This window comes from Nestor notabilis, unplaced genomic scaffold (genome assembly GCF_000696875.1).
Source record: "Nestor notabilis isolate BGI_N333 unplaced genomic scaffold, ASM69687v1 scaffold11908, whole genome shotgun sequence".
Lineage (NCBI taxonomy): Eukaryota > Metazoa > Chordata > Aves > Psittaciformes > Psittacidae > Nestor > Nestor notabilis.
The window spans coordinates 40,860-66,359 of NW_009941532.1; the positions used below are offsets into that span (position 1 = coordinate 40,860).

The window sequence follows — 25,500 nt, forward strand, 5'->3', positions numbered from 1 at the left end:
TCTCCCTTGCCTCCAAACTAAATAGACTCATGATCTGAAGGCAATGTTTAAAAATATCTGAAACAGGGCTTTTGCGTAACATAACACGCCATCATTCTAGTTGCCAAGGAAAAGACATACAGATGCAGATCCATCTCAGGCATGTTAATGCCCTTGGAATTGCATCAGATCTCTGACAGGCGGCTGTTACTTGTTACATCAATCAGTAATTCAAAGATGCATGAAGTGCTAAGACAATTCACAGTCAGTACTCACCTATAAATAATGCCTTTGCTGTGGAGAAACTGTAGCCCACATACAATTTCGGCTCCGTAAAACCTGAAAAGACCAAAACGTCTTTTAATCTGGCTTGTTCAGTTAAAACACAGTCAATGCAGCTGCCAGAAGAGCTGCTGTAAGTATCTCTTCATGGACTGAGAAGTACTGTATGCTTTTAAATACCATATACCTGTACTTGGATAGCTGGATGCTGCAATCTGCAAATTAATCCCTTCAGCACAGATCTGTAGTATCCGATACCAAACAGTAGAGGGGACACGACAGCAATTTGCCTTAATGCTTCCTTCCACTTCCGTTAGGGAACACTCTCCTTGTTCTGCTCTTTCTTTAATAGTCTTTGTATGGTTTTTAGTGATACACACATGCCTTTTGAAAGACAGCTACTGGGAACTCAGTACTCAGGATTGCTTTAGGAGGGATTGGGCACTAATGGCTAAGGTGGAAATGGACCTCACCCGTCTCCCTCTGCCCCCTTGTATCAGGGGCAATCTTCTCAAAAAATGAAGTGATAATCCAGGGGATATGAAGGAAAATGCTAAAAGGATGCTTCCCCCAAAATGAATTAAAAGTTTGGGGTTTTTTTAATTGAACAAATACAAAACTATTTCTACTTCTGTACAGCAGAATGAATGTTGACTCAAAACTTCAGGAATATGTGCAGAGGATGCCAGAAGAGGCTGCCAGATGCACAGATGTTTGCTGGAATGCAGGTAAACTGCAGGGCTTTGTCAGATTTTTGCTGGGGAGGGTGGGAAGGGAGCTTCGCCTGACCCATAAAGCTGGCTGCTACCCAGCCACTGTGTATGCCAGATGCCCAATCTGATCCCACCCTGTCAGTGTTCCTTAGCAGAGTGCACACTAACAGAAGTAATTTTCCAGTCTGGCTATACAACAGCACTGGTGGGTACTGGTACCCTGCACTGTTACTTTGAAGGTCTTGCATGCACCCATTCAATGGTTCAATTAAACCCCTCATGCTTTGGGATGAGGGCACTAGAAACTGACATAAACAACAAAAAAATTATGATAGGAAAAGTAACAATACAATATTTTTGCATCATTTGAATCTTCAGCTCCAGTGATCTTCAAGCCATAGGTAGCTGACACAATTGCCCTTGCTAAAAGTAGTGCTTACCCATGTTATTAGTGTCCTGTGGGACGTACAGGTTACCCCTCTGTACTGTCACATCAAGTCAGCAATATTAGTAATTTACAAGTGGTGTTTGTCTTTTTCCTGTGCTATTTTCAGATTTTTTCTTTCCTAAAGGACACTGAAACTGTCCCTTTTGTTTTTTGTTGCTGGCTCATGCTACAGCTTAGTATGCATCTCTAGGTACAAACACCCCATAAAGTAGAATATCACACTGCATGTAAATTAAGAAACTCTACATATCATCAAGTGAGCTTCTTCACTGTATTAAATGAGAGCTTAGAAATACCTTTTCAATCATCAGCCACTGAAACTTGAGGGCAGGTAGGTGGTGCAGAACTAGAAGCAGTAAAACTGGAGACTAACATCATGCACGGAGCTAGGGAATTAAAGGTTGTGGACTTACGTTGCTCTGTAGAGATCAAAACGCCCCTTGTCTTGTATGTGGAACATCAGGTCTCCCCCATTCAGGAACTCCATAACAAAGAACAGATGATCCTGTTTGCAAATAACCAGAGAATGGAAAAATTAGTGGTTGTATTGCAGTCACGTATGAAGCAGCGATGTGTGTCCTGGGGACCAAGCAGCGACTTTGCTCCCCTCCAGAGGTATTTATTTCATGCACCCTATAAAGAGTGAGAGTCTCCTATAGAGTTGAATAGCCTGGTCTTGTCTTGTAAAACTAAATAGCTGATCCTGTATTCTGTGCATTTCTAGATTTAATAGACATTTAAATAGACTTACTGACTTCTACCTGTGACAGGCAACTTTTTTCTTCCCCTCACTGAGGGAAAAGCTCAGATCAAGGATTTAAATTAAACTGCCTCTTATTCCAAATTGCACAGATGTTTTTCTGATCTTACTCTGTTCTCATCAATGCACGTGGGGGTCATGCTCATATTTACTTTCTCCAAGGCCTCTGAACTATTGCACAGAGCACAAGTAAAGGAAATTTAATTCTCACATCACTAAGCCACCCTCACTTGACTGCTGGTGACAGCATCCATTACAAGGCTAAACCTGTTGTGTCGCTGTCACCATTGGGTTTTTTCTTACCTTTGTCTGAAAAGTGCAGTAAAGATGGGTGAGAAAGGGATTTTCCCATGCAAGTGCAAGGACCCGCTTTTCCACCATGGTACATTCCACATCATCATCAATTAGCACCACATCTTTTTTCAGAGCTTTGATAGCAAAGAATTCATTCTTCCCTTTCAGCTCAGCGAGAAGAACCTAGAAAAAAAACCAAGATGAGATTACAGCACATGTAGGAAAGGCTGTTGCTGATGATATCAGTAAGGGAAAGTCAAAGGTGTTTATAGCAGGTGCAGTAACAATTAAAAAAACATTTAAATGGGAAAGATAAGAGAGATTTGAGAAGGTGAAGTTGCTGGGCATAGAGATGAGGAGGTGGAGCTCAAGGGCCATGTAGCACTAGCACAGCAGCTTCCAGGGCAGTTTTTCTGTTGGTGTCTTTGTCAGTGTATAAACAGAAAACACATAAAGCCTGTTCCTTCTTTAGAGCTGTAGTTTCACAGACAACAGCAGAGGGACTTCGGGGAGGTCACGCTGCTCTCCCACACCTCCCCCTGCCACTGCACCCGAGCATCACAAGGCTGTTTCTGCACAGTGTGTGTGAATATAAAATATCCTTTTGAACTGTGGTGCACAAAGGGTAATTCCTCTGCCTTGATACTACACAACTGAAAAACTGTTGTGCATTATGGATCACTTTTGTGTTCAGACAACATTCAGGTAAGGAATTTCTTGTGTCTTTGACAAAAATTGCTATGTTCAGTTCTGTTAAAAGATCATCTACACAAGCAGCTGTAAGACCTGCCTGGTTAATGGAAAGAGCCCACTATATTCCAGAAATCAAGCAAGGTTCTCCCCATAAGCTCTGTAAGTTTGTCACATACCTTTCCAAAACTTCCTTTCCCTAGTACTTTGTGGAAGACAAAGCTGTCTATGTTGAATTTTCTCCTTGCAATTCGCGATGCTGTCCTGGCTGTGCTTCCCTCCCAGAGTTTATCATACTCGCTGTTATCTGCCAATTGAAGCAAGGAGTTTAAAGTTCAATATATGCAGCAATACTGTGTGACTCAGATTCCCCAGTAAGAACTAAGTACTGACATATATTTCAGTACATCTTCTGCTGGAATACTGGTGAATCTAAACATAAGGGTCAGCTTCTGTCATTTGTAAAAGTTTAAATCATTTTAGCCCACTTCATAGTTGGATTTGAATTGAATCTGTCACTGTTTCTCATGCTGGGTTTAAGCAATACTTCAGCATTATAAAGATCAAAGGCACTATGACTAAGATACAGAGCATGATTTGGAGAAAAAATACTTCACTTCTGTTAGCAGAATGGGATATTCCCTCAGCTAAGCAGAGAGGCCATAAACCAATCTGATTTATGCCCAGTGCTGGCTAAGAAGCATGATCATACAGGTTAATCCTGATTATATCCTAAAAGTAATAACTGTACTTTATTTTGACCTCCACTGCATCGATCTGCTGGGTCACTAAGATGACACTGATGATCATCATGAGGTGATACCATATACACCCCCCATAAGTTGCCCAGCATCTGCAATAACCCAGGGAGGAATAATGGTGGCTCCACCCTGACTTAGTACTAAAACAAACCACCTTGGCAAGAGGATAGGTTTTTTTAACTCTGTTCTGGCAAACTGGAACAAGTAATACCAAAATAATTTTCTTACTGGGCATTTGAACAGAATTGGTGCAATATATGGATGAATGTATAAAATCCTGTACCACTCCAAAACCACCCATTGTCTCTTACTGAGCCTGGTGTTTTCCATCTGGTAGAAAGTTACTTTGACTGTTACATTTATGCTTACATACATTACATAGGTTAGCAGATATGAAAATAAGACTTATACAATGCTAGAACTCTTCAGCAATAGTAAAAAAAACCCCAAACATCCCAAAACCTTACTCTGAACTTGCATAGATAGAATTCCAGGCACTACTTAAACTACTCCAAGTAGTATGTTGGCTAAAATCCTAAAACGGACAGCACTTGTGGCTGGTTTCTAATGGTTTATGAACAAACCAATATAATTAACAACACGCATGACACTTCAGCTCCAGGAGGGAGGGAAGCATCCTCCAGTTCCATCATGGGGAACTGTGCTGCCACAAGTAAAGCAAGCATTTTGCAGAAAGGTGGGTATGCTCATGGACTAAAAACTACAGGTATTTGTTAAAAGTTAAGAAGGCATTTTGTGTGGCTATGAGAAAGTAAAAAGCAATATATGTTGGTTGGTTTGTTTTCCAACAATGCTTATTAAAAAGATAATTGTCTATTGTAATGCAAGAATGAATAACTGCTTAAATCGTTAGCTTGTGCAGTCTGGTAGTTAAGTGGCTACATTAAAACACTGTGTTTTTTCTCACCTGTTGCATCTCCTCCTGGAGCTCTGGATTTCTTATCAAAATCTTGATAAATACCAACACTTTCTACAGACCCAGAATCAGACCTTCGTGTGTATTTCTGAGGAGAAGGGAAACATTTGAAGTGACATTCACACTATTACTTTAGGAACACTTTTAGCAATTGCTGTTAAATGTAACATGATGGCAGTACAAGGTTTTATTTTTATTAATTCCTAGTATATATATTTCCTCAAGAAGTCTGGTTCATAAACTATTTAGCCACATTCTTTACAGCTTCAGATCAGCCAATTGCTTTACTTCCTTCACTGTAAGAAAATAAGTCACTGAAATTCCTGCACTGTGTGTGCTGTACTGTTCTTTGCAAAATTATTAAAGATATAATGGTTTGAATCCACAGTGGGGAGAATTTAAACTGTGCGAAAACATTCCCTTGGACATAGGTTCATGTGGAAGAGGAGATGGGAATCACTGTCATACTGGATCTGCTTAAGTCATAGCTGTGTGTGACATCTGTCTTTAGCACATAGAAACAAACCCTATGTATGGATCAAAATTTAGTAATTAGAAGATCAAACTCTTCCATGCCATTAAAGAGCTGGTGCAAGAGCTCTCGCTGCTTTCAAAGTCAATATCCTGTGGAAGCTTAGGAACACTCAGCTCAGAGGAAATGCGGTTGGCTTTTGTGATATATTTTCCTGTTTTATTTCAGAGCTTTTGGATCTTCATTTGCAAGTCAGAAGCTGACCACAAGAGACAGTCGTGCTGCAGCAAGAGATGAACAACGTAAACTATGCGGTCAGTGTTAATTCCAGAGGAGTTTTCTGTGTCTATATGCCAAACTAATAAAAGTTGAGAATATATGGTATATTTCTCCTCATTTATTTAATTTTAACATTCAAGTGGAATTCTAAAATTGAAGCATGGAAAAACGGACTTCAGTGTTATAATTCCACCGTTTACACAGTTAAACAGAAAGTGAGAGAGTAACCTTGAAACCACAGAACAACAATGTTGGATTTCAGGAAACTATACACCTATTTAAAAATTCTTGTCAGATGGGATTTTCCCCTATCTCCCAGTTTTAACTTCAGGCTTTTGATGTTTCTGTTAGTCTCTTTAAGGGTCAAATTATAGAAAGGTGTTTGCATTTCCTCCCTTCGAAACTCAGTTCCCCATAAAAGTGACATGGAAAAGATGAAGACCCCCAAATGCTTTGAAAACAATTAATTACTTGAGGAATGGCAATAAAGCATACCTGGCTAACTTGATTTAAAGCTTCAGCTAGCAGCTTCTGGTTTATTCCACATAAGTTTGCCACCTTCTTCTGGCATTTATGATGCACATTCATCCCACATTCTAAAAGAAATGTAAGGACAGTTATACAAGCATTGGGAAAATATTGTCTGATGTTACATCAAAAGGGGCTGCTTCTCTGTGCAGTTCAGAAACCTTGTTTTAAGACCAGACTGGATATGGATCTATCATTGTTATTTTAATCTTTAAATCACTGAAGGCTACAAAAGGAAAAAAACCCACTTCATTACTTTGTTCTCAAAATCTGTTACAATAAAGATCATCTTGCCTTTTTGTGGGAGAATTATAAAAGTGTTATTTACAGTCAACACTTTGAATACACTTTTAAGTGCTACCTTGAGTCAGACTCACCAAATTTCAGCTATTCCCAGAGTAGTAATTTTGATTATACACACGATTATACCTCTGTAGCACGTTTTCTGACTCCATTAGCAGCTCACCTTGGCTGAGCTGTCACGTGAGCCAAGTGCTCTAGGATAAAAGCATTTTCCACCACGCATGGATGAAGACACAACCCATTCTATGTAACACAAACAGAAATACAGAGCGTGTCGCAATAGCTAATCTTTAGTGGGGGTGGAACACTGGAAAAGTGTGGAGAGGTCCCAGCTGCCCTCCCTCCTCCTCTGTACCTTCACATTTGAGTCCTTGTTTGACCAGCCCCCAGAGCAGGCTGCCACAGTGGTCGCAGAAGGTAGGGCTCATGTAGTTGTAAACTCTGAAGCGATGAGGCATGTCAATGTTGAAACGTTCCTTTTGAAACTGAGGACAAGGAGAGGGGTGAGGCATCCTACCCAAAACAGGACCAGCTTCTCACAAAAAAACCCTGCTTGGATGGTACAAAGCTGCAACAATTTTATCTTGAATACCCCAGTCTCAACATCCCTCACCTAGCAAGGATAGAACCTGCCCAGCAAGCACTACCCACCCCCTTGCAGGGCTTTTAACTTCTTTTCTTGCTTTAAAGTTTCGTCCTCTACACCTTATATACAATCTTCAGGAGAAGACAGCACCTTAGGTTGTACAGCCAAGCACCTCCCAAATGCACTTGGCGGTTTCTGTACAAGGTTTTGTTAGTTCAGAGTGGTTTTAATTACATAATTACACAATTCTAAATATATTGTTCCAGCTCTTACCATTGTGTCCCTGCTGTTGGCTGCTGTACCAGTACACCTCCCAATGATCTTATCAATACATTTCTTATGAATAGCAGCATTGCATTCTTCAAGACATGCACAAGAAAAGAAAGATTCCTTCAGATAATAAATACTTGGGAATAGGCATTTGCATTTCATAGCATAATGTGAAAACCATACTCCTTTCCCTCATACTATCTACACCAAACCCTTTCTTTTCTATAAAGATGATGATTTTTAAAGCTGATTCCCCCCATTTTCTTTTACCATAAACTCAATTGCTAAACTAAACCTCCTCCCTTAGGCAATGCCGCTATCATTTGATAACAGAAAGGTAATATTGTCCTTTTGAGTTTTGCCCTTTGATATCTCCTCTAATGTTTGGAAAATTCAGATATTTACGATAAGTAAAAAATGCTTTTCATTTCAGTTGTAAAACCCCTCAGTAGTTGCAACTCATTTTAGCAAAGGTTTCACAAAAACTTCCGTCATAACTGAGTGCAACTTTTCAACAACATTACACACTTATGAGAAGAAAAGCAATGTCTAAATCTTGGTACTAAAATCTCAGCTATGAATCATAATTAGACAGCCTTCGGTTATTGTGCAAAACTGATGTTCAACATCTACTACTACCTATGGGGACAATGCACTGTGCCATGCATATTTACAGAAGTTTTCAACAGTAACTAGTAGATCTACAGATTCAGGTGGAAAGTAGTACAAATAAAAAGGTAAAAAGTCAACTTACGCCTACATTTGTACCCCTGCTTGTTGAGTCCCCTGAAAAACAAATGATAAAGAAGCAAATAAAACCCCCATATGTTTGCTGGAATAAAAGGTCATGTCAACCAATCTTTATAAGAATATTTGTTCCAGTTAATAAACTGGTCTGAATTCTGCTATTCAGAATCCCCTGTCTTCAGAAAGCAAGGTTTAGAAGATAAGACAGTATGTGCTGAGAGTCCAGCAAATCAGGATGAAAACCCAGAAAAGACAAGGTTTCAATCACATGGGAAATCCTCCTGATCTCACTTGCTATGTACACGGCCTGACTATGAAAGGGATGTGGCTTCTTGCTCTCTGTGGGTCTTTATCAGCCACTTCATAACGTCTGAGCATTATTTTTTCAGATCCACCCATTTCATTCTTTTGTGAAAGAGCTGCTGTTGATTATGGGCCAGATCTCACTTGACACTGATGGTATTTTTGCCAATTATTTCAGTGGCAAAAATGGTCAAGTTCTATTTTTAAATGTGAAAGAGACAACTATAGTTCTTAGGTATAATGATGCTCTTGATATATATATAATTTCAATTTCCCAACATATATGAATTTTCATGTTGTGTTTTGCCTCAGTATAGCCAAAGCAAATTTTGCAGTTATTTTATTTGGCCCTTGGGGGTGGGGAAGCTTAATGTTTCCTTCTTACCATACAAACTCTTTGCAGACAGAGCAAAATGTAGGTTGTCCAAAGAAGGTAGCAATAAACTCATGATTTTTGATGTAGTGGATTTTGGCTTGCTTGATAGCTCCTCTCCTGTTCATAGTTACTGTCCCCCCCTCTTCCCTCATTGATTGTTTGCAGTCTAGGGGGGGAAACAAGAAGACACACGTTAAACACTTTAAGGCATTACAAAGATTAATATTTGCTTCTCTAACAAGTACAGTTTGTTTTTCTGTTTGAGACTTGTGTTTCTATTTATTTTACGCCTGTATTCTTCAGACTTTCAGTCCAATAAGGGTAGGACACATGCACACACTGCTTCCTAAGGGGTCTCTGTGCCTTGTTTGCAAGCACTTCCCTCTCCTCATTCAGAAGAAGCCTTAAGCAAATGAGCCAAGAGGTAGAAGCAGAAATGGAGCTCAGTCTTGCTAGAGAAATAACAACCACAGTTGTTTCTTGAAAAAAAAATATAAGCTCCTACATTTTATATGATTTATGTGCAAGAGAAATAAATGTTTTATTGGAAGCACAAGGGTCTTATCCTTCAGCAGACGCCTTTCATGCTGCTGATCCATGTGCCCTCCTGAATCAGGACTACAGCAGAAATACAGGTGAAGTGCTGTATGACTCAGGAGGTCATACTACTGTAAGATAGGTTTCTTCCAGCCTCCAGGATCATCAAAGAGCGAGGACAAATGAGATTTTTAATTAGACATTTCCAATATGCTATCTCTTTACACTGATGTGTAAACACTGATGTTTCCAATATGCTATCTCTTAACACTGATGTGACAGACACATACATGTCTGTCAACATATCTCAGCCTCACTCCTTTGCCCTCCTAGCCCTCATGAGGTTACAGTATATAGCACTATATAATGCTATAATAATAATAGTACATGCTACAGTATATTCCATAGCATCTAATATTGTATTACATAGAAAGAATACGTAGTATTAGCCAAGAAATAAAACAACAAACCCCCCCAAACAACTCATTGGCTCATACAGGTCCTTCATTACAGGTATAGTTATTTCCACTCATTTCCAAGTATCTCTTACAAAAAAGAGTATTTTGAGTCTCAATCTTTCAGCCACAACTAAGACTATATAGTCTTACTTACACATTTTGAAAATAATAGGAGTTTATAACAGAGGTAACCCCATAAGGTGTATCAAGGGAGATAGGGTAACTGGTAATTTAACCCTAGAGCATTGTTTATTGTCAATAGAGAGGAGCTGTTGAGGGACAATCCCATCCAGCAGGAAAAGATAAAAGCATGAATCTGCAATGAGAAGCTGATCAACTGCTGACCACATCAGCTCTGGCCAGCAGCTTGTGAGTCCCCACCTGGAAGAAATGTTCATAGATTAAACGGTTCATAGATCTGAAGTGCTGCAAAGTTTAGGCTAACAGGAAATTGCTGCCTGCAGGGTGGGAGTTTCCACAACAACAGAGTAAGAAGAAACCCAGAAGAGCCTTTTTCCCCATTGTCAATACAATCGGGCTTTATTTGCTCCATTGCATTGCTGTCTTCTACCAGTATCAGCAGGAGCTTTGGTTTTTTTATACCGATAGAAAGAGATCTACTTCCTTTGCCAAGTCACACTAACTGCAATGCCTGAGCTTACACCAAAGTTACCCAGGATCTCTGCTTTTCTTGTTGCTAGCTGTGCTGCTTGGTTTTTGTCATTAGCTGCCTGCCACAACTTCTATTCCAACAGACCACTGAACCTGGAATACAATCTATCATTTGATACCATTTTGAGTGTCCCGAACCAAATTATCAGTCACAGCCAACAGCAGCCAGCCTACAGCAGCATGTATGGTCTTAGAAAAGGAAGGACATCAGCTCAAAGATTAAGGAAAGGTTAAGGATATTAATGAAAAGAAGGTCTCTGGGTTTTCCTACTAGGTATTAATGCACTTTTCTGAGAAACTGGCCATCTGGTTCAGAGAAAAACCCATCCTGCCTCCCCCTTGAAGAGAGCTCACAACATGTGCTGCAATACCTGGGCACCATGTATGCCACTGAGTTACCTCTTCCCCTCCAGGATCAGGATTCATTTCTGTTGTTCAAATAGGCTACTGAGTTCACCGAACAAAAACTCCCGTCAGCTACTGCACTTCAGCTTGTCCAAGTCTGCAAATAGTACTACCTCTTTGTTCAATCCTGCTGAGCAAATACACAGACCTCACCCACTGTTTCTCAAATGCTTCAAGGAAACCACACTGAAACCTGTGTGTAAGGGAAACAAGTTGCTAAGAGTCAGTAATACTTCATACTGTTTGTTGCATGAAATGATGATTCCTAAGGGTGGCTTGATCAGTAACAGCAACAAAGCAGAGAAAGGGGTCTTGCTTCATAGCATATATTCTGAGGAGATAATCTGTGATGGAACAGATTAAGGGACAAAAGGCTCCCTAAAGTCTGCAACACAGCAGTTGTTGCATCAATCAAGCATTCAGTGAGGAACTAACAGGGTTCACCAGGTGAACAGGACCCAAAATACCTGGAGCAATTTAGTATTGCTGATACTGTGTGCAAAAGTCTTTGACAAAACTTGATCAGGATATGTTAAACTCTGGTGTTTCCTCCATCTGGAACACTGATACCAAACTTAACAGAAATACGTGAGACAGGCATCTATTTTTTGAGAGAGTAATTAAGAAACTAATCAGTTTGTACAAAGAAAGAAAAAAAAAATAAATGAGGAACCTGTCACTCTCCTTAAACATACTTTAACTGTGAAGAATCTTTGAGCACAGCAAAACTTCAATATCTGCATGTGAGAACACACAGCTTTCACAGCCAGCTGCCTTATTAAATACCTTTGCCAAACCCAACCAATATAGCAAAGCATAGCTGAAAACATTTTTGTGTGCTTCAGAAGAAGCTGAGAGGTTTGGACAGCAGCTGCAAGTCAAGTGCATCTGAGCTGAGATGGCTCTGAAATGATAAAGTAGTTCATTTCAATTCACTCTGGGCATGTTTAACAAGTTATCTTTAATGCGTAAATTACCTTTAATGTGTATCACTCTAGAGAAGTTTTAAGTTCAGCCAGCCGTGGACTCAACTGGGGAATAAAGGCTTTATTTCAAAGATGGAGAGAGATGAACACTTGCAAGGAAGTAACTTTCCCAGTAACTGTATGGATGCAGGGTAGAGAGGTGTAGGAAGAAACACAAAGGGAAAGCCTCTGCTTCCCCATCTAAGCAAGCCAGTATTTCCACAGATGAAATGCTTGTTAGGGCTGGCACACAGTCTGAAACAGTCATGTACAAAGCAGCTGAATCAGCAACTAAAATCCAGGTGACCTCTGCAGCCTGGCCCTGAAATTAATCATTTTGGACCCAGCACACACCATTAAACATAATCTATTTCCTCTGTTGAGAACTGTGGTTAATATTTATCACTGACACATTGTTCACGTATTTCGAGGTCCCTTGTCAAAACATGCTGCTGACCTGACAAAAGCACCCAGAACTCCTCTGTGCCATGCATTCGTTAAGAAACCATTAAGCATGCCTGTGATGTGACAGTGCAGTTCTCCAGAAGTGCTGTAAACACACCACTGTACACACTATTGCAGCACCATCCTCCTGAATATTTCACAGCCTTCACAGCCACTAATGTAACATGCAACCCATTGTCTGGAAAACATTTGCTAAAACAATATTGGTAGGACTCTGCTGAACTGTAATAAACCTCAAGGTGAGGTGTCAGATCGTCTCAGTTGAACCTCAAAAGTTCAAGGACAAAAGCAAACTCCAGAATAACCCTACTAGATTTTTTTAAAAAGAACAAACAGAAAAAAATATTTACTATCCTCAGAGTTCATTTTTCATGTTAACTTGCTCATTTCACAGTTCTGTTTGTGAACAGAGAAAAGATAACACTGCCACTGTCAGAAACTGAGAAACAGGACTTCAAACAGAGACAGGCAAAACATTTTCTGAGCTAACTGGCTACTCAAAGTTGAGATTTGCCTGACACTTTATACTAAATTACAAACCCCACTAGCATTTCTGTTTAGTGTCCCCTTCTGCTGTTCTCCAGCCTTGCACTTGGATTTGTTTGCAAGTTAAGTGAGCCTTCAGGTCAAGAAAAATATTAATCTCACAGAGCAATCATTAAAAAGGAAAGCTTCTCCCTCACAAAGGAGACTTTCCTGGTATGAACTGTCTCAGAGGAAAACTGCTCTTTAACCTCACCCTGGTGAGGACTGCTTTACAGATCAGCTGTACAAAACCACCCAAAACCCAACAAACCATTTACAGAAATATAAGTTTCCCAAAAGGCTACATTTCTGTGACATGAACTCGCTATCTTAAATAATTTTGGGTTTTGTGATCATCATAACATTTTATTTACAGGCAGAATATTAATATTGCTATGTATTTCTGACTCTCTTTTAAAAATTATCTCCTTCATTCTCAGTACTTGTGGATTTTACCTTGCCAACAAGAAGTAGCAATACTAATAGTTTGCTATTGTAGAAGCCAATACCATTTGCTCTCAAAGCTGGCACATAATCAGTAAATGATCTGTCTTGGCCCCAAGCAGTTATACTACAAGCTTTAGCTTGTAGTGACAGAGTGTGACAGAGTACACGTTTCTGCCCTAAGACTACAAGTATGTTACGCTTTGTTCTGCACAGACTGGGACACCCACGGGATGTGGACATCTTGCCTGCTCCTCAAAATAAATGAATGAAGTTCTGCCTTGACCACCAAGCCGGCACCTACTACTGGTTTGACTGGCACTCGGCAGAGCACGGACGTGGACTGCTCTGCAGCTGCTTTTAGCATGTCTCTACTGAATTAGTCTTTCATAGGCATTAATGAAATCAATGGTCTTTTATAGAAGTGCTAAAACAAAACACCAGAGTTTTAACAAGCCCTGCCTTTCAATCCAGGAGGAAAAAAAATCCCACGCCCACACTACAGTCTTTGTGGTGCTCACAGCATCTGCAGAGACACTATGCCAACACATTCTGTGCTCAGCCCCACAGAGTACTTTTCATTTTAAACTTTAATGAGTGCTTTGGTTAACACTTCTGCATAGATACCTGATATCTCATTTCTTGTGGTAAAACAGGGAATAAACTAGAAAACAGGTTTTATCTTTTTCCATTTTTAAATTACAAAAGCACAGTAAAACCAGCCTTTAAAAATACAACATCTAAGCCAAATTTCTTGTGAACATACAAACTGTATAAAATTTTCTCTGCTCTACACAACACGTTGGCTACCTTACCGACCAAATACACTGCTGAATGCGTTTATGAAATTACTACATCTGCAAATGTTCGATTTTCTTAAAATTAAGGCAGAAAATGTTTTTACTAAAATCAAGCAATCAAACTTCTCGATGCAGATTCAAACAGATGCAATGTGCCATTGACTATAACATTTACCACATTTCTAGAAATAGTATTTTCTCGGTTAAATGACTAAATCATACCAACTTCCCCGTTTACAACTATAAGGCCCAGTTCTGCCTTTTCAGCCCTCATTGTTATTGTTTACTAATAATGCGACAATCCTTCCCCAACATACCTTATTCATAGAGAAACTTTCTTCTAATTGTACATGTATACAATATGCAGACTGTGACAGCAAATCTGTGATTCACCCTAATATTCTTCATAGATGCCTCAGGAAAATTCTGAAGTCTCATGCTTCCCCAACACTCAGTACACAAAGAAACACATATTCAAAACATATGCAGCTCTTTTGTTCACATTCCTCTCCCAGAAGTCAGATACTTGAGGTATCAAAAGTTCGCATGCAAATTACTAACCTTCTGATACATATAATAGCATGTTAAGGAAAGAATTCACTAACCCTTTCTCCAGGGAGCTGAAGCCAGCAGAACAGCAATTCAGAATTCAAAACCAAGACACACACACACACACACACTTCCAAAGCCTCCAAAGCTGCTAACACTGCACAAGACACTCAGCAGTACAGCGAGCCACCTCCGTGATCCTGGGTTTTCTTACTCGATAAGGTCATTAACTACATTTGAATAAACAAAGATCAGGCAAAGCATTAAACCTATTGCAACTCCCACCTATTAAAACTAAAGCTGCTGCACAGAATTATAACCTAGATTCAATACTACAACGAGAGAAGGAGGGGTAGAGAGAAAACAATATTCTGAAACGAAAATGGAGGTCAACACCCTGTTCTCACGTTTCACACATTACAAGAAAAACTTAAATTTCCAGCACAAACTTACTTTCAAATTACAGGACAGGAAACAAAAAAGCTCTCTGACAGCTCTAAGTCAGGACTCTACAGCCCCTGTTCAATGGGGTCTAGAAAAAAAAGCCAACCCTCTAAGACTGGGAACACTTTTCATATATAGCCCTCAATTAGCTGCCCAGACCCCAGTCTGCAAAAAGAATATACAAATGAAAAGTCTCAGTGTAGCCTACCACAGAGCAAATTTTAATAGCAGTTTATTCAGTGAATATTTTTCTCTAATAATAAATCCGATAACGGAGCAATAACACAGTTACTTCTCAGTGCTGCTGCCTACAATTGAAGCAGAGGAAAGTCGTTTTCTCTTAAGATGGCACAATGTTTGCTACTTAGAAGGAAGGTTTGAAAAACAACAGCTTTAGTTTGCAAAAGAAGCTGAAGAAAGAATCAGTCACTTTTGCAAAGTGCTTGGAGACTTTCAAACAAAAGGTAGCACCTATAACTCAAGGATACTAATGGTAGCAATACCTTCAAATAAACCAGGGAACAACTGAAATACCAGCTTCAGGACAAGCCTTTTTTAGTATTTTAGAAACAGAGCTACCATACAGTTCTGTATGGAGAGGTGTGTCGGAGAGAAAACAAAATGGTATGTGCATAGGAAGGAATGTGAACTGTCTTGGAGCTTTCAACTGTTAACTAAGGGTTTTAGCAATGTGAAGAATGGAAGTTAATAACACAAACATCCTAGTAATGCACTAGATTCTCTGTTCTAACACTAGCAACTACTAATTTAACTAGAGAAAACACAGCAGTGCATTAAATCAAAAATCATTCAATGTTTGCCTGTTTAGCAGTATACAGATAGCGATGTGACAGAGGTCTATGACTTTCAGGAGGATTAGTGTGTTAAAATGTACTGACATTTGATGTGACCTCTGCAAATATCAGATTGAGTGACTTTCCTTCACAAAATGTACATGTGTAGATGTCTTGAAACGGAGCTTCCACTAACTCTGTGGTTCGGTTACCAAAAAGGTATTGGTGACTCATTTTCTATAAAGCAGAAGGTAAATAAGAAGTTGTGTTGCAAAGTAGAAGGTCTAACAAATGCATTAACACTTGACACTTAACTTGCCAATTAAAGTATGGTTGCATGACTTAATGACATGTTTGGCATTTAGGCTTCATCCGCTGCCTAAATAACTATATGCAATCCCTAATAAAGGCAACGAAAAGAACTGCAAGAACATTTTATCTGGTTTTAAATTATTTCAATTAATAACTAAGTGCAATTATTTTAGTACTTATGGGACGTATGTATTACCTTCCGACTAACACCTAACAGCAAATCATGACAGGTTTTCACTGAAGTCATCTCTACCTTTCCTCATGTCTGTGTGGAGAGGAGGAAATATGCTTCAGCCTCATCAAATAAGCAACTGAGAACACCAAAGCTGGTTTTGTACAGTTTTGGTTGAGAAACTTTTACGTTTCCTAGAAAATGGATTTCTGTATGTCTCATTAAATAAACCATATTCTTATAACATTACTGCCCCATGAAAATGCCTTGCACAGGAAAGCTGTGACAGAGACCAAGATGAGGATTTTCTAATATAATGGCTCACAACAGTTGGAATGCAAATCGGAATATTACTGGTGCATAAACAGAGAACTGCTGACCTTGACAGAAATGTTCTTACAGGCTCTTCACTCACACAAGTTTTTGAAATTTTGGTTGAAAGAGTTAACTTTTCATAAAGGAGAGCAAAATAATGAGTGTATAGCTGGGGTTTTTTGCCATTGCAAAGATAAAATGTCAACTCTGAAATATCACCTGCACATCACATCCTATCTTTAGTAGCTGTTCTAGTAACTGCTACACAGATTGCACATAGGTACAAGAATGTATGGTACCTTCACAATCAACTTGTTCTATGAGTGCAGAACTATGTTCCCTGTATATATCTGTGGGGAAAAAAAATCCCACGCCACCAATGCTTTAAAACTTACTGCTTCCTCTTTCCACTCATTACTTACAAACACTTAGTGGTGTTAAACCATGTAAGACCAATAGGCTAATATGGCAGACCAGTTCAGTTCTCAAGAAATAATGGTTTCATGACTTCTGGTATGGGAAAGTTTTAACCACTAGCTAAGCAAGTTGTGAGGTTTCCACTATTTCCCTTAGGAAAGGATTTCACAGATACGTTAAGTCCCTGCCAAAATATTTGGTTTTATTGTACTTAAAGCTACTCTTCTCATAATCAACTATCTTCTCTTACCTCCTAATTTGTTTTCCAAATAGTCAGTAGATTTCTGACATACACAGGTTGTTTACATTTCAAACTGATACGGCAGAACATTGACCAGATTTGCATTTTAACACTTAACCATTCACTCATTGCTACAGTCAGTTTCCATGATTAGTGAATGACATCTGAATCCCAGGAAACTCAGACCCACTTCTCCAATCCACACACACACACAAAGTTTCTCACGTACACTAAAACAAGAAATTTGACTCCTTTGCACCTAAAAAGGAACTGATATCTTTTCTATGACTTCAAAATGTGAGGACAGACATATTAAGGACCTAAAAGCAGCTGAATGCAACAGCAATACAAGGCACAAAGGCATTTAGAAGCCAATGAGTGCAGCCATAATGCCACATAACAAGAAAACCTACAAAGCAAATTAATAAAATTAGAAAATTCTACTCAGTACACAGCTGATTTTTTTTTTTTTGTTTTATTTTTTTAAATGAGCCCCATCCTGTGTTCTACTAAAGGAATGTGAAAAAGAAGAGTTATTTTTACACAACTGACTGGAAATAAGCAGTTGACATTACCTGCATCTTCCAAAAAATACTGCACGGCCATCAGCACCTTCCCCTGTGGTTGTAGGTCAAGCTTTGGAAAGGAAGATACCAAAAGTGAAGTAAGTGGTTGACTGAAACTCTCAAGAATTTAATCAGTTCTTTCCAGGAAATCAAAGTATAATATTCAATAACTATCTGATTACAACCCTCTTCCATATCTCACTGCTGCAGCTGAATCAGGGGCTTTTATTTTATGGCTTTTACTAGTGTGCTGCATTGCTTTGATGTCTACCCAGAAGTTCAGTGCAGTTAAATTTCACACTGTTTTTGCATGTCCCTTTCCCATTTCTGCAAAGAATTTTGTTGGCTGCTGCTTTTACTATTAGTAAGCTCAATTTGCATTACCTTAATAAAAGGTAAGAAGCTATTAAACATGGAAGAACCTGATTCAGTCTTCACTTCAGCACAGTTTATCCCTGAGTTTACAGTAAATACAACTTGAGAATCAAAAAAAACCCCAAACCAAGCTCACAATTATATCAAATACACATGTAATATCATGAATATCCCCACAAATCCCATTATCCTACTTGGATATCTTTAAGGCAATGTGTGACACACCACATTTGTCCAACAAAGCTTACAGAAGGCAAACACCTCAGTTACAGCTACTACTGACAGGCTGTCTCTGCACACACAAAAATAACCTTATAGGCTATGGTAAGTGAACTGTCTCTTTGCTGGGCATAATGGTCTGTCCAAGTCACAACTGAGGTCATACAGAGGGAGTATAATGCTGATGATGTCTACATGGTACCTGTTCTACAGACAATAAGCAGAGGATTTCAGACCACTAAATTGGCTAAACCTGATCACTAAAACCAAAACAGATACTAGGAACTAACTAAACAGGAATTATCTGTTATTACCTGATCATTCTGCTTTAGCTCACCCAATAAGAAGGTTTTCTGTAGGGTTCATGTTCTGAGCAAGTTCAGCAAAACTGCAGCCCAGAAAGCTTTGAATACAGGACTATGTATGAGATTTTGAGGAGAGTGGCTCACATGTAGCAAATGTTTCCTTAGCACTAACTGTACTCCAAATACAGAGACGGGCAGTTCCTGTATTGGCAAATGCACATAGTTTCTAGGCAAGCTGTCTGGAGTGCAGCTTTATGTGCAACCGGATGAGGGGCAAGACCATTTATAGCATCTATAGCATTTATAGACATCTCTCACCCAAATTACAGGATATCCTGATCCTCCTCTTTGAACCTTATTTCTGCATGTAGAGAAATGTTGAATATTCAGGACACTAATTACGGTTGCTTCAAGATGTTATGGAGTTCTCAGACAATAATGCCTGTTCACATTCTCACAACTCATTTTGTTGGACCGGGATCTCAGCAGCTTCAGTTAAAACTGACAGTTGAAAGCTAGAGAATAGGATTTCATAACAATTACATAATTAAGCCCTTAATTAATTAAAAATTATTTACAACACAGCAGCTAAATGAATGAAATAACATGCTCAGCAACTCTGATTTGTGGGCTCAGGAGTTTGATCTTCCCCTGCCTCTGTCACTTTCCCGTCTTTCTAGATGAGCAAAATAAAAAATATTTTATATTTCTAGTTTTCTATTTCTTTCAGGTTTACAGTGCTAATTGAAATTCATTCACATACAATTATTTAAAAGTTGTTGTTTGGGTTTATGTAGTTCAAGAGCTAATAACTACTGGCATTTAAACTAAAGGTGTGTTTCTAAATTTAAAACTACATTAAACCCCAGCTTTACCTCTCCTGTTACCTCTACGAGATCCGTACTCAGAACTGCACTCAATATGATACAGGAGCAAATGAAACTCTGCAGGATGACATACCCACTGACTTCACATACAAACTATCGGGACACGGGGGCAAGAAAAGATACCAGGGTAACAAAAATGGGGATTAAAGGATCCCCATTACAGCACCATCAAGCAAACTAAAATTTACTGGGAAAAAAAGAAATAATAAGGGGAAATGCCTTAGAATAAGCTTCACCTTATTCTCTAAATTAATTAGGTGATAAGACTCAATTTAAATGTCTGCTATTTGCTATAAAAACTGCTAGGCTTTATAAATCAGGCACTCAATGTGATACATGCGATTTTTTCAACTACTAATGCCATGGATTTTATTGTTTGACTTTACATTATCTGCTTTAGAAATGTTGCTAAAATAATGGTCTTACAAGCACTGACACACATGCTAAAAGGCATCCATTCAGCTTGAAAGAAACATAACCAGGTCAGTGAGTTTAAGGAATTAATCTTCTTCCTTACCCAGAATTCTGCTTTGCCGTTGCCTTTCTTGCACCGCTCTGCCAGGACTGACACACCTACAGTCACTTCAGATAATGGCTCTTCTGCTGCTTTCATGAGAACAATCTGAATCACCCGTCCTTCATATATGTGGGCGTCAAAAGTTGATTTCCATTCTGGATACATGGTAGGTTTCTTCTGAACCAGAGTTTTTCCTCTCTCTGAAAGCCACAAAAAGGACAGAAACTGTAAAATCAAATAACGTAGATTTAGTACATAATAGGATCAAGTAAAAAAGAGAATCCTTGTATTGAAACCCAAAGCAGACTTAATACACCTTGTACCGTGGTTGGATCAAAGTTTAACTCTTCAGTTTGAACATTCATAGAAAGCAAAGCTTGCCCTGATAAACAAGGCATACAGACGCAGCGATGGTGTTAACACACAGCCAAAGAGACCAGGAGGGACAAATCACATTCTGGATTCAGAAGCTAGTTTAGTCGGTCACAACTTGACAGGGCATATTTGCATAGCTCCTTTCTGGTACAGATCTTCATGACATGTTCTCTGATCACACTGGATAGCTACTACTATAAGATAAACTAAGATATGGCTTCCACTGACCCAGTTAAAATTGAAACCAGTCACTGAGAGATTAAAGGCTCCATATTTCATTAATCTACTTCCAAGTTATCCCAACTTTTATCCGTAAGTCACTGTCCTTAGCACTGTACTCTCTGCCATGATTGCTACTTTTTAAAGGACATTACGATGCCTTGTCTGTCCTCCCTTGTACCTGCAGACCTTGTATAGTTAAATAAAAAAGCTAAAAGGACCTCAAATAAACTCCCCCCCCCTTTTTTTAATTAACATTTACCCAGCCTCCCATAAGAGCATCTCTGCAGACTCCTTCCTTCAGAATTTTACAGTGTTTCACTATTGTTATTAGGTGAAAAAGATTGGACCAAATGATCCTTGAGGTCCCTTCCAACCTGGTGTTTTATAATTCTACGACACAGCCTCAGTCTCTCTTGCTACCAGTTAAGCTGATTTCTTCCCGTTCTTACCTCTGGCACAGAAAACAGCTGCTGATTGCACAATCTAGAACAAGTTTTAGCATATTTCTAGATCTGGGTCTCTTAGTAGTCCCATCAACACAACTAAAATGATACTGCCTCCTAAGCACTCACATCCAGCTCTTCACTGGGACTCTGGCATGCAATGCCATTTCTCCAGTTTTCCTCTGTTAGTTGCTGCTGAGCCATTTATTCCCTATTTGTGCTCAGGTAACTGAATATAATTTTCTACATTCCACACAATTTCTGCTATTTATCATGATCATTTGCTTCAATAAAAGTGCTTTCTAAGTGCCTCTCCAGCTCTGAATGAGCCACTTTCCCCCTAAGTGTATAATCTGTACTTATGATAGCAAAGTAAATGAAGTAGTTGGACCCTTCCGCAAGAAGCTTCAGCGTGGTCTGTCTCCTAAAACTAGCAATAGAATTTATATTCACTTAAATGAAGGAAGAATTAGATACTAATTATTTTAAAATCTTCCTGGAAACTCAAGGCAAAGTTTGTGTTCGTGTTCATTCATTAATGACTTGCTTGATGCACTCCACTCAGTTGTGCTGAGCTATCCAAACAAGAGTAACAAATAGTGTTCCTGTACTTCCTTATTAGGGAATGCCTGCCAACAACAGCATTACAAATTACAACTTTGACAAGCAGACCGAAGCCTGCTGCCAAAGGGCATCCTGAAATGCTCAGAAATGCCCAGAAACAGCCACCTGAGGACCTCCTCCATTTCAAAGCAAACTTGTGCTTTCCTCCTCAGTCAAAAGCTTTTATATCTTGAATTTGGGGAATTCTGCAGACAAAAAACCTCAAATTCTTAGCAGTGTAAGCCTACTGCCAGAGCCCTGTACATGAATCTTACAGGTGGAAAGAACTGTTTCACAGGGCTCTCCCTATTTCCATGTCTCAATTAATACCTGTTTTGATCAGTTACTATATACATTTTTACCCTGCATAAAACTTAGTCATCTGAATTGTTGGCTACAACTTCCAGACTGGCCATGCTGCTTTTGTAATTAAGATCATTAATTACAATTACAAATCATTAAAATCAAGATTTGTCATGGATCACACTGCCTGCCTGCAAAGGAGCATTTAAAGTGTCAACAAAGAACAGCCTTTAACAACACTGTTCTTACTCCTCCTGTATTCAGGCCTCCTTTCTTTTCCTGCTAACACTATAGACTTCCAAACATTTTACATGCTTGCAAATTGGCTTAATGCCTAATCATTAGGCAAATTATTTTCTTCTTCCTATACAGTAAGCATTTCCTTATCATGTTTCAGCATGCAAATCCAACAAAAAGTTATCAGTTTGACAAGGTCTGGAATAACGGGAGCACTGGTTTCTTTTCCCAATTACCCAAAACCAGTCACTGCTCCGAGGTTCACTGCACTATCCTCCTCTGTTTTTTTAGTACTTCAAAGACACGTGCAAGCAGACAGGAGAAATGCTGGGACAATTCTACTTTTCAAAAGCAGACAGCTGGGGGGGGGGGGGGGGGAAAGTGGATTTATTTAGACTACTTCCACCTCTTCGCACATTCTGGCAGCTCCAACACTTTCAACACCATTTCTTCAGAGGTTCTCCCAACAGACTAGGAAACTACCTCTTTGGAGCTTAACACATTTGCTTGATGATAGCATTTTCTGGAAGGGGCACCGCACCTTGTGTTTAAAGTCTAAATTCAGCTTTTATCTCTGTAATAAGGGGAAAGCCCAATCGTGCTGCAAGGAAGAAGAAAATTCACCCTTTTCTGCATTCTTTGATGTTTTCTGAAGCTCTAGAACCATAACGCAGGATTAGATGGCTGTGGTGTAACACAGTACAGCAACTCCCTCTCATCCTGTTTGGCTACAGTGCTGCATTCTAGCTAAATGTCACAAAATATTAGAAACCTTTGGATCAGTTCCTGTAAAGAAGCAGTCTTTGAAGGCTGAGGGCCTGCTGTACAGGGAGGTGCTAACAAGAACTTGGGTGCAAGTCATTCCAAGCAAATAATTCTGCCAAAATGCCTCAGTTACTACAAAACCAAGCTATACTTCTCATTATTACCTATCTTCCAAGTCAAGAAAGATCATTTACTACTCTGTGCTTGAGGATGGTTCTCTCAAACCTGCTGCAGTTCAGATCCCTCTCCACAGCACCCCTCTACACCACTCTCTCCCCTGAAGAGCTTTTGCAAGCCCAGTCTGTCACTTGCGGATCTGTTTTATTTAACACTGGCAAACTTCCACCACACAAAATTCACAACTCACCTTAATCCATGCAAAAATGTCATTTCAGCTCCTTCACCACCTATTTTGTGAATATTTATGTGTTGGTAGTGAAGTAAGAAACTAGAAAGTTTTGACTTCGCCTTACCAAGTGCTGAGCACTCTGGCCACAGGACAAGAAAGCACTAATAAAGAAGTCTTATTTTAAGGTGGGGGTAGAGACAACAGTCCTTGCTGTGTTTCCCATTCTGAAAGAAAAGCTCATGTTGAAGTGGTTGGCATGACAGGAGCAGCAAGACTCGCCATCATTCACAGACTAAGAAGGACTACAGTATTTCTCAAAAGCTTACTCACATTCAGAAAAGCATCACCATTCGTAACCTCACCTGTAGTCAATGCTTCCTTCATCTTGATAGCACAGAAAGGCTGCAGTTGTTCCCCATAATTCTGCATAGGTCCCAGCTCAAATGAGTTGAAAGATATCCGTAAGAAGGGGGCCATTGTTCACAGTGATAACCTAAGTGGAAAGAAGTAAAGAAAAAATCATAGCATGAAAGACCTGATCTGAGACTTGTAAGAAAGCCACATTTCTCTGCAGCCATCATAGCTGATACAACCAATCCTCTAAAGTTTGCAAATCTTGCATGTGGCTTTGAGACCATGAATCTGAAGTAAAACTGGCATGTACTGAAGCAAAAAATATAACATGTACAATCAAAGACTGAGTTTAAGACACCCTTTTAACCATATCCTGTTAAAAGTAAGTAGCAGTTATGTCTTTGACATAGACCTTACTAATATTTCAAGCACAGAGATCCTTTTCGTTAACAAACAAGTATTAAGTATTCTTATAAAATAAGTAGCTCAAAATTTAACAAACAGATTGGGGTGGGGTTTTGTTTTGTTTGTTTGGTTTTTAAATAACATTTTTTTCCCCTCACACCTGGAATGAAGGGTGAGCTGGGGAGAAAAAAGGGAGAAGAGTGTTCTCTGCTTCAGATGTTTCTTTCTCAGTATTTCTCACAATGCAAGCAGGGAGAACTAGAAGTAAAATTAACCATCTAAAACTCACATTATTTTGTTGCTTTTTAGGTACACATAATTTTCTTTTTTAATTCCTACAGAGCCTCAAAAATTCCCAGAGTTCTAGGCACCTCAGTGGACAATCAGATAATAAAAGGAACACCTTAGGTTAATTTTATTTGTAAAGATTATCTGAGAAACTACTGAACCTACACACAATTTCTGGACATTGCAGCAAAAACCACTACCAGATTTGAAGTAAGAGTAATGTATCTTTAAGCATGATCAAGTAATTGCAATTTATAGGAGTTATATAAGTTTATCAACATTAACAACCTCATCAATACTTCTGCTCAAGCATTACTTTCAGGTTCAATGTACTATTTCTAGGAAGTACCACAGAGCTAGTGACTCAAACTTAAGCCTCCATACCTGCACATACAGGCAAAGGAAAGAAGGACAGGTAGGGAAAACCTCAGCACTACTGTGTCACCTGGTTTAAACTGTCAGGAATCCCAAGAATTCCTGTAATTTCTAAGACAACAAACTGGTCTTTCGCTACAGTCTTCCCTCTTTCTTAACTGCCCTTGAACTTTGAGCAAATTTCAGTTTACAATTCCCAGCACCTTCCGCAATGGAGTTAGCCCTGGAGCTTGAATGTCAACATTGCTTTGCGAATTAAACATACTCAAAAGGGAAGAGAAAACAGACATTTGACAGCAAAGGAATGCTAGTGCAGTAAGGAAATGAGGGATGCAGAGAAGCAGGGACTAGAAAAGAGTTAACAAGGTAACAGGAAGAGATTATGATTAAAAAAAACTATAAACTGAAACTGGGCTGAGCTGGCCTTTCGGCTGTAGAGTGTTAGCCAGCTCGGTCAAGCAGCACTAGGAAGAACATCTCAAGCAATCCTGCATATGCTTGCATTTTTTAGTATAAAGACATTGACCTGAGAAGCAATTAACATTCCTCTTGTATCTCTTGAGGCCCAGAGCAGCCATTTAGATAAAAGACTCTGAAATCAGAGTCTTTGCAGCAAGACAGCATATAACATCTGACACCATTATTTTACATCATGCAACCTCCCTACAC

General features: G+C 39.2%; 1 protein-coding gene across 1 annotated transcript in view; it reads right to left on the reverse strand.

The window, feature by feature from the left end:
* PRKCD (protein kinase C, delta) overlaps positions 1-23,888 on the reverse strand; it is a 28,882-nt gene extending 4,994 nt beyond the window's left edge. The window contains exons 1-13 of the mRNA XM_010020946.1: positions 23,772-23,888; positions 20,113-20,312; positions 17,819-17,879; positions 8,738-8,894; positions 8,057-8,088; positions 7,306-7,391; positions 6,802-6,931; positions 6,111-6,211; positions 4,856-4,952; positions 3,346-3,473; positions 2,486-2,659; positions 1,836-1,927; positions 256-318 (exon numbers count right to left, since the gene is read on the reverse strand). Coding sequence (XP_010019248.1) covers positions 256-318; positions 1,836-1,927; positions 2,486-2,659; positions 3,346-3,473; positions 4,856-4,952; positions 6,111-6,211; positions 6,802-6,931; positions 7,306-7,391; positions 8,057-8,088; positions 8,738-8,894; positions 17,819-17,879; positions 20,113-20,312; positions 23,772-23,886 — 1,436 coding nt within the window. The 5' untranslated portion in view covers positions 23,887-23,888. The remainder of the gene's footprint in view (positions 1-255; positions 319-1,835; positions 1,928-2,485; positions 2,660-3,345; positions 3,474-4,855; positions 4,953-6,110; positions 6,212-6,801; positions 6,932-7,305; positions 7,392-8,056; positions 8,089-8,737; positions 8,895-17,818; positions 17,880-20,112; positions 20,313-23,771) is intronic.
* Positions 23,889-25,500: the final 1,612 nt, after the last annotated feature.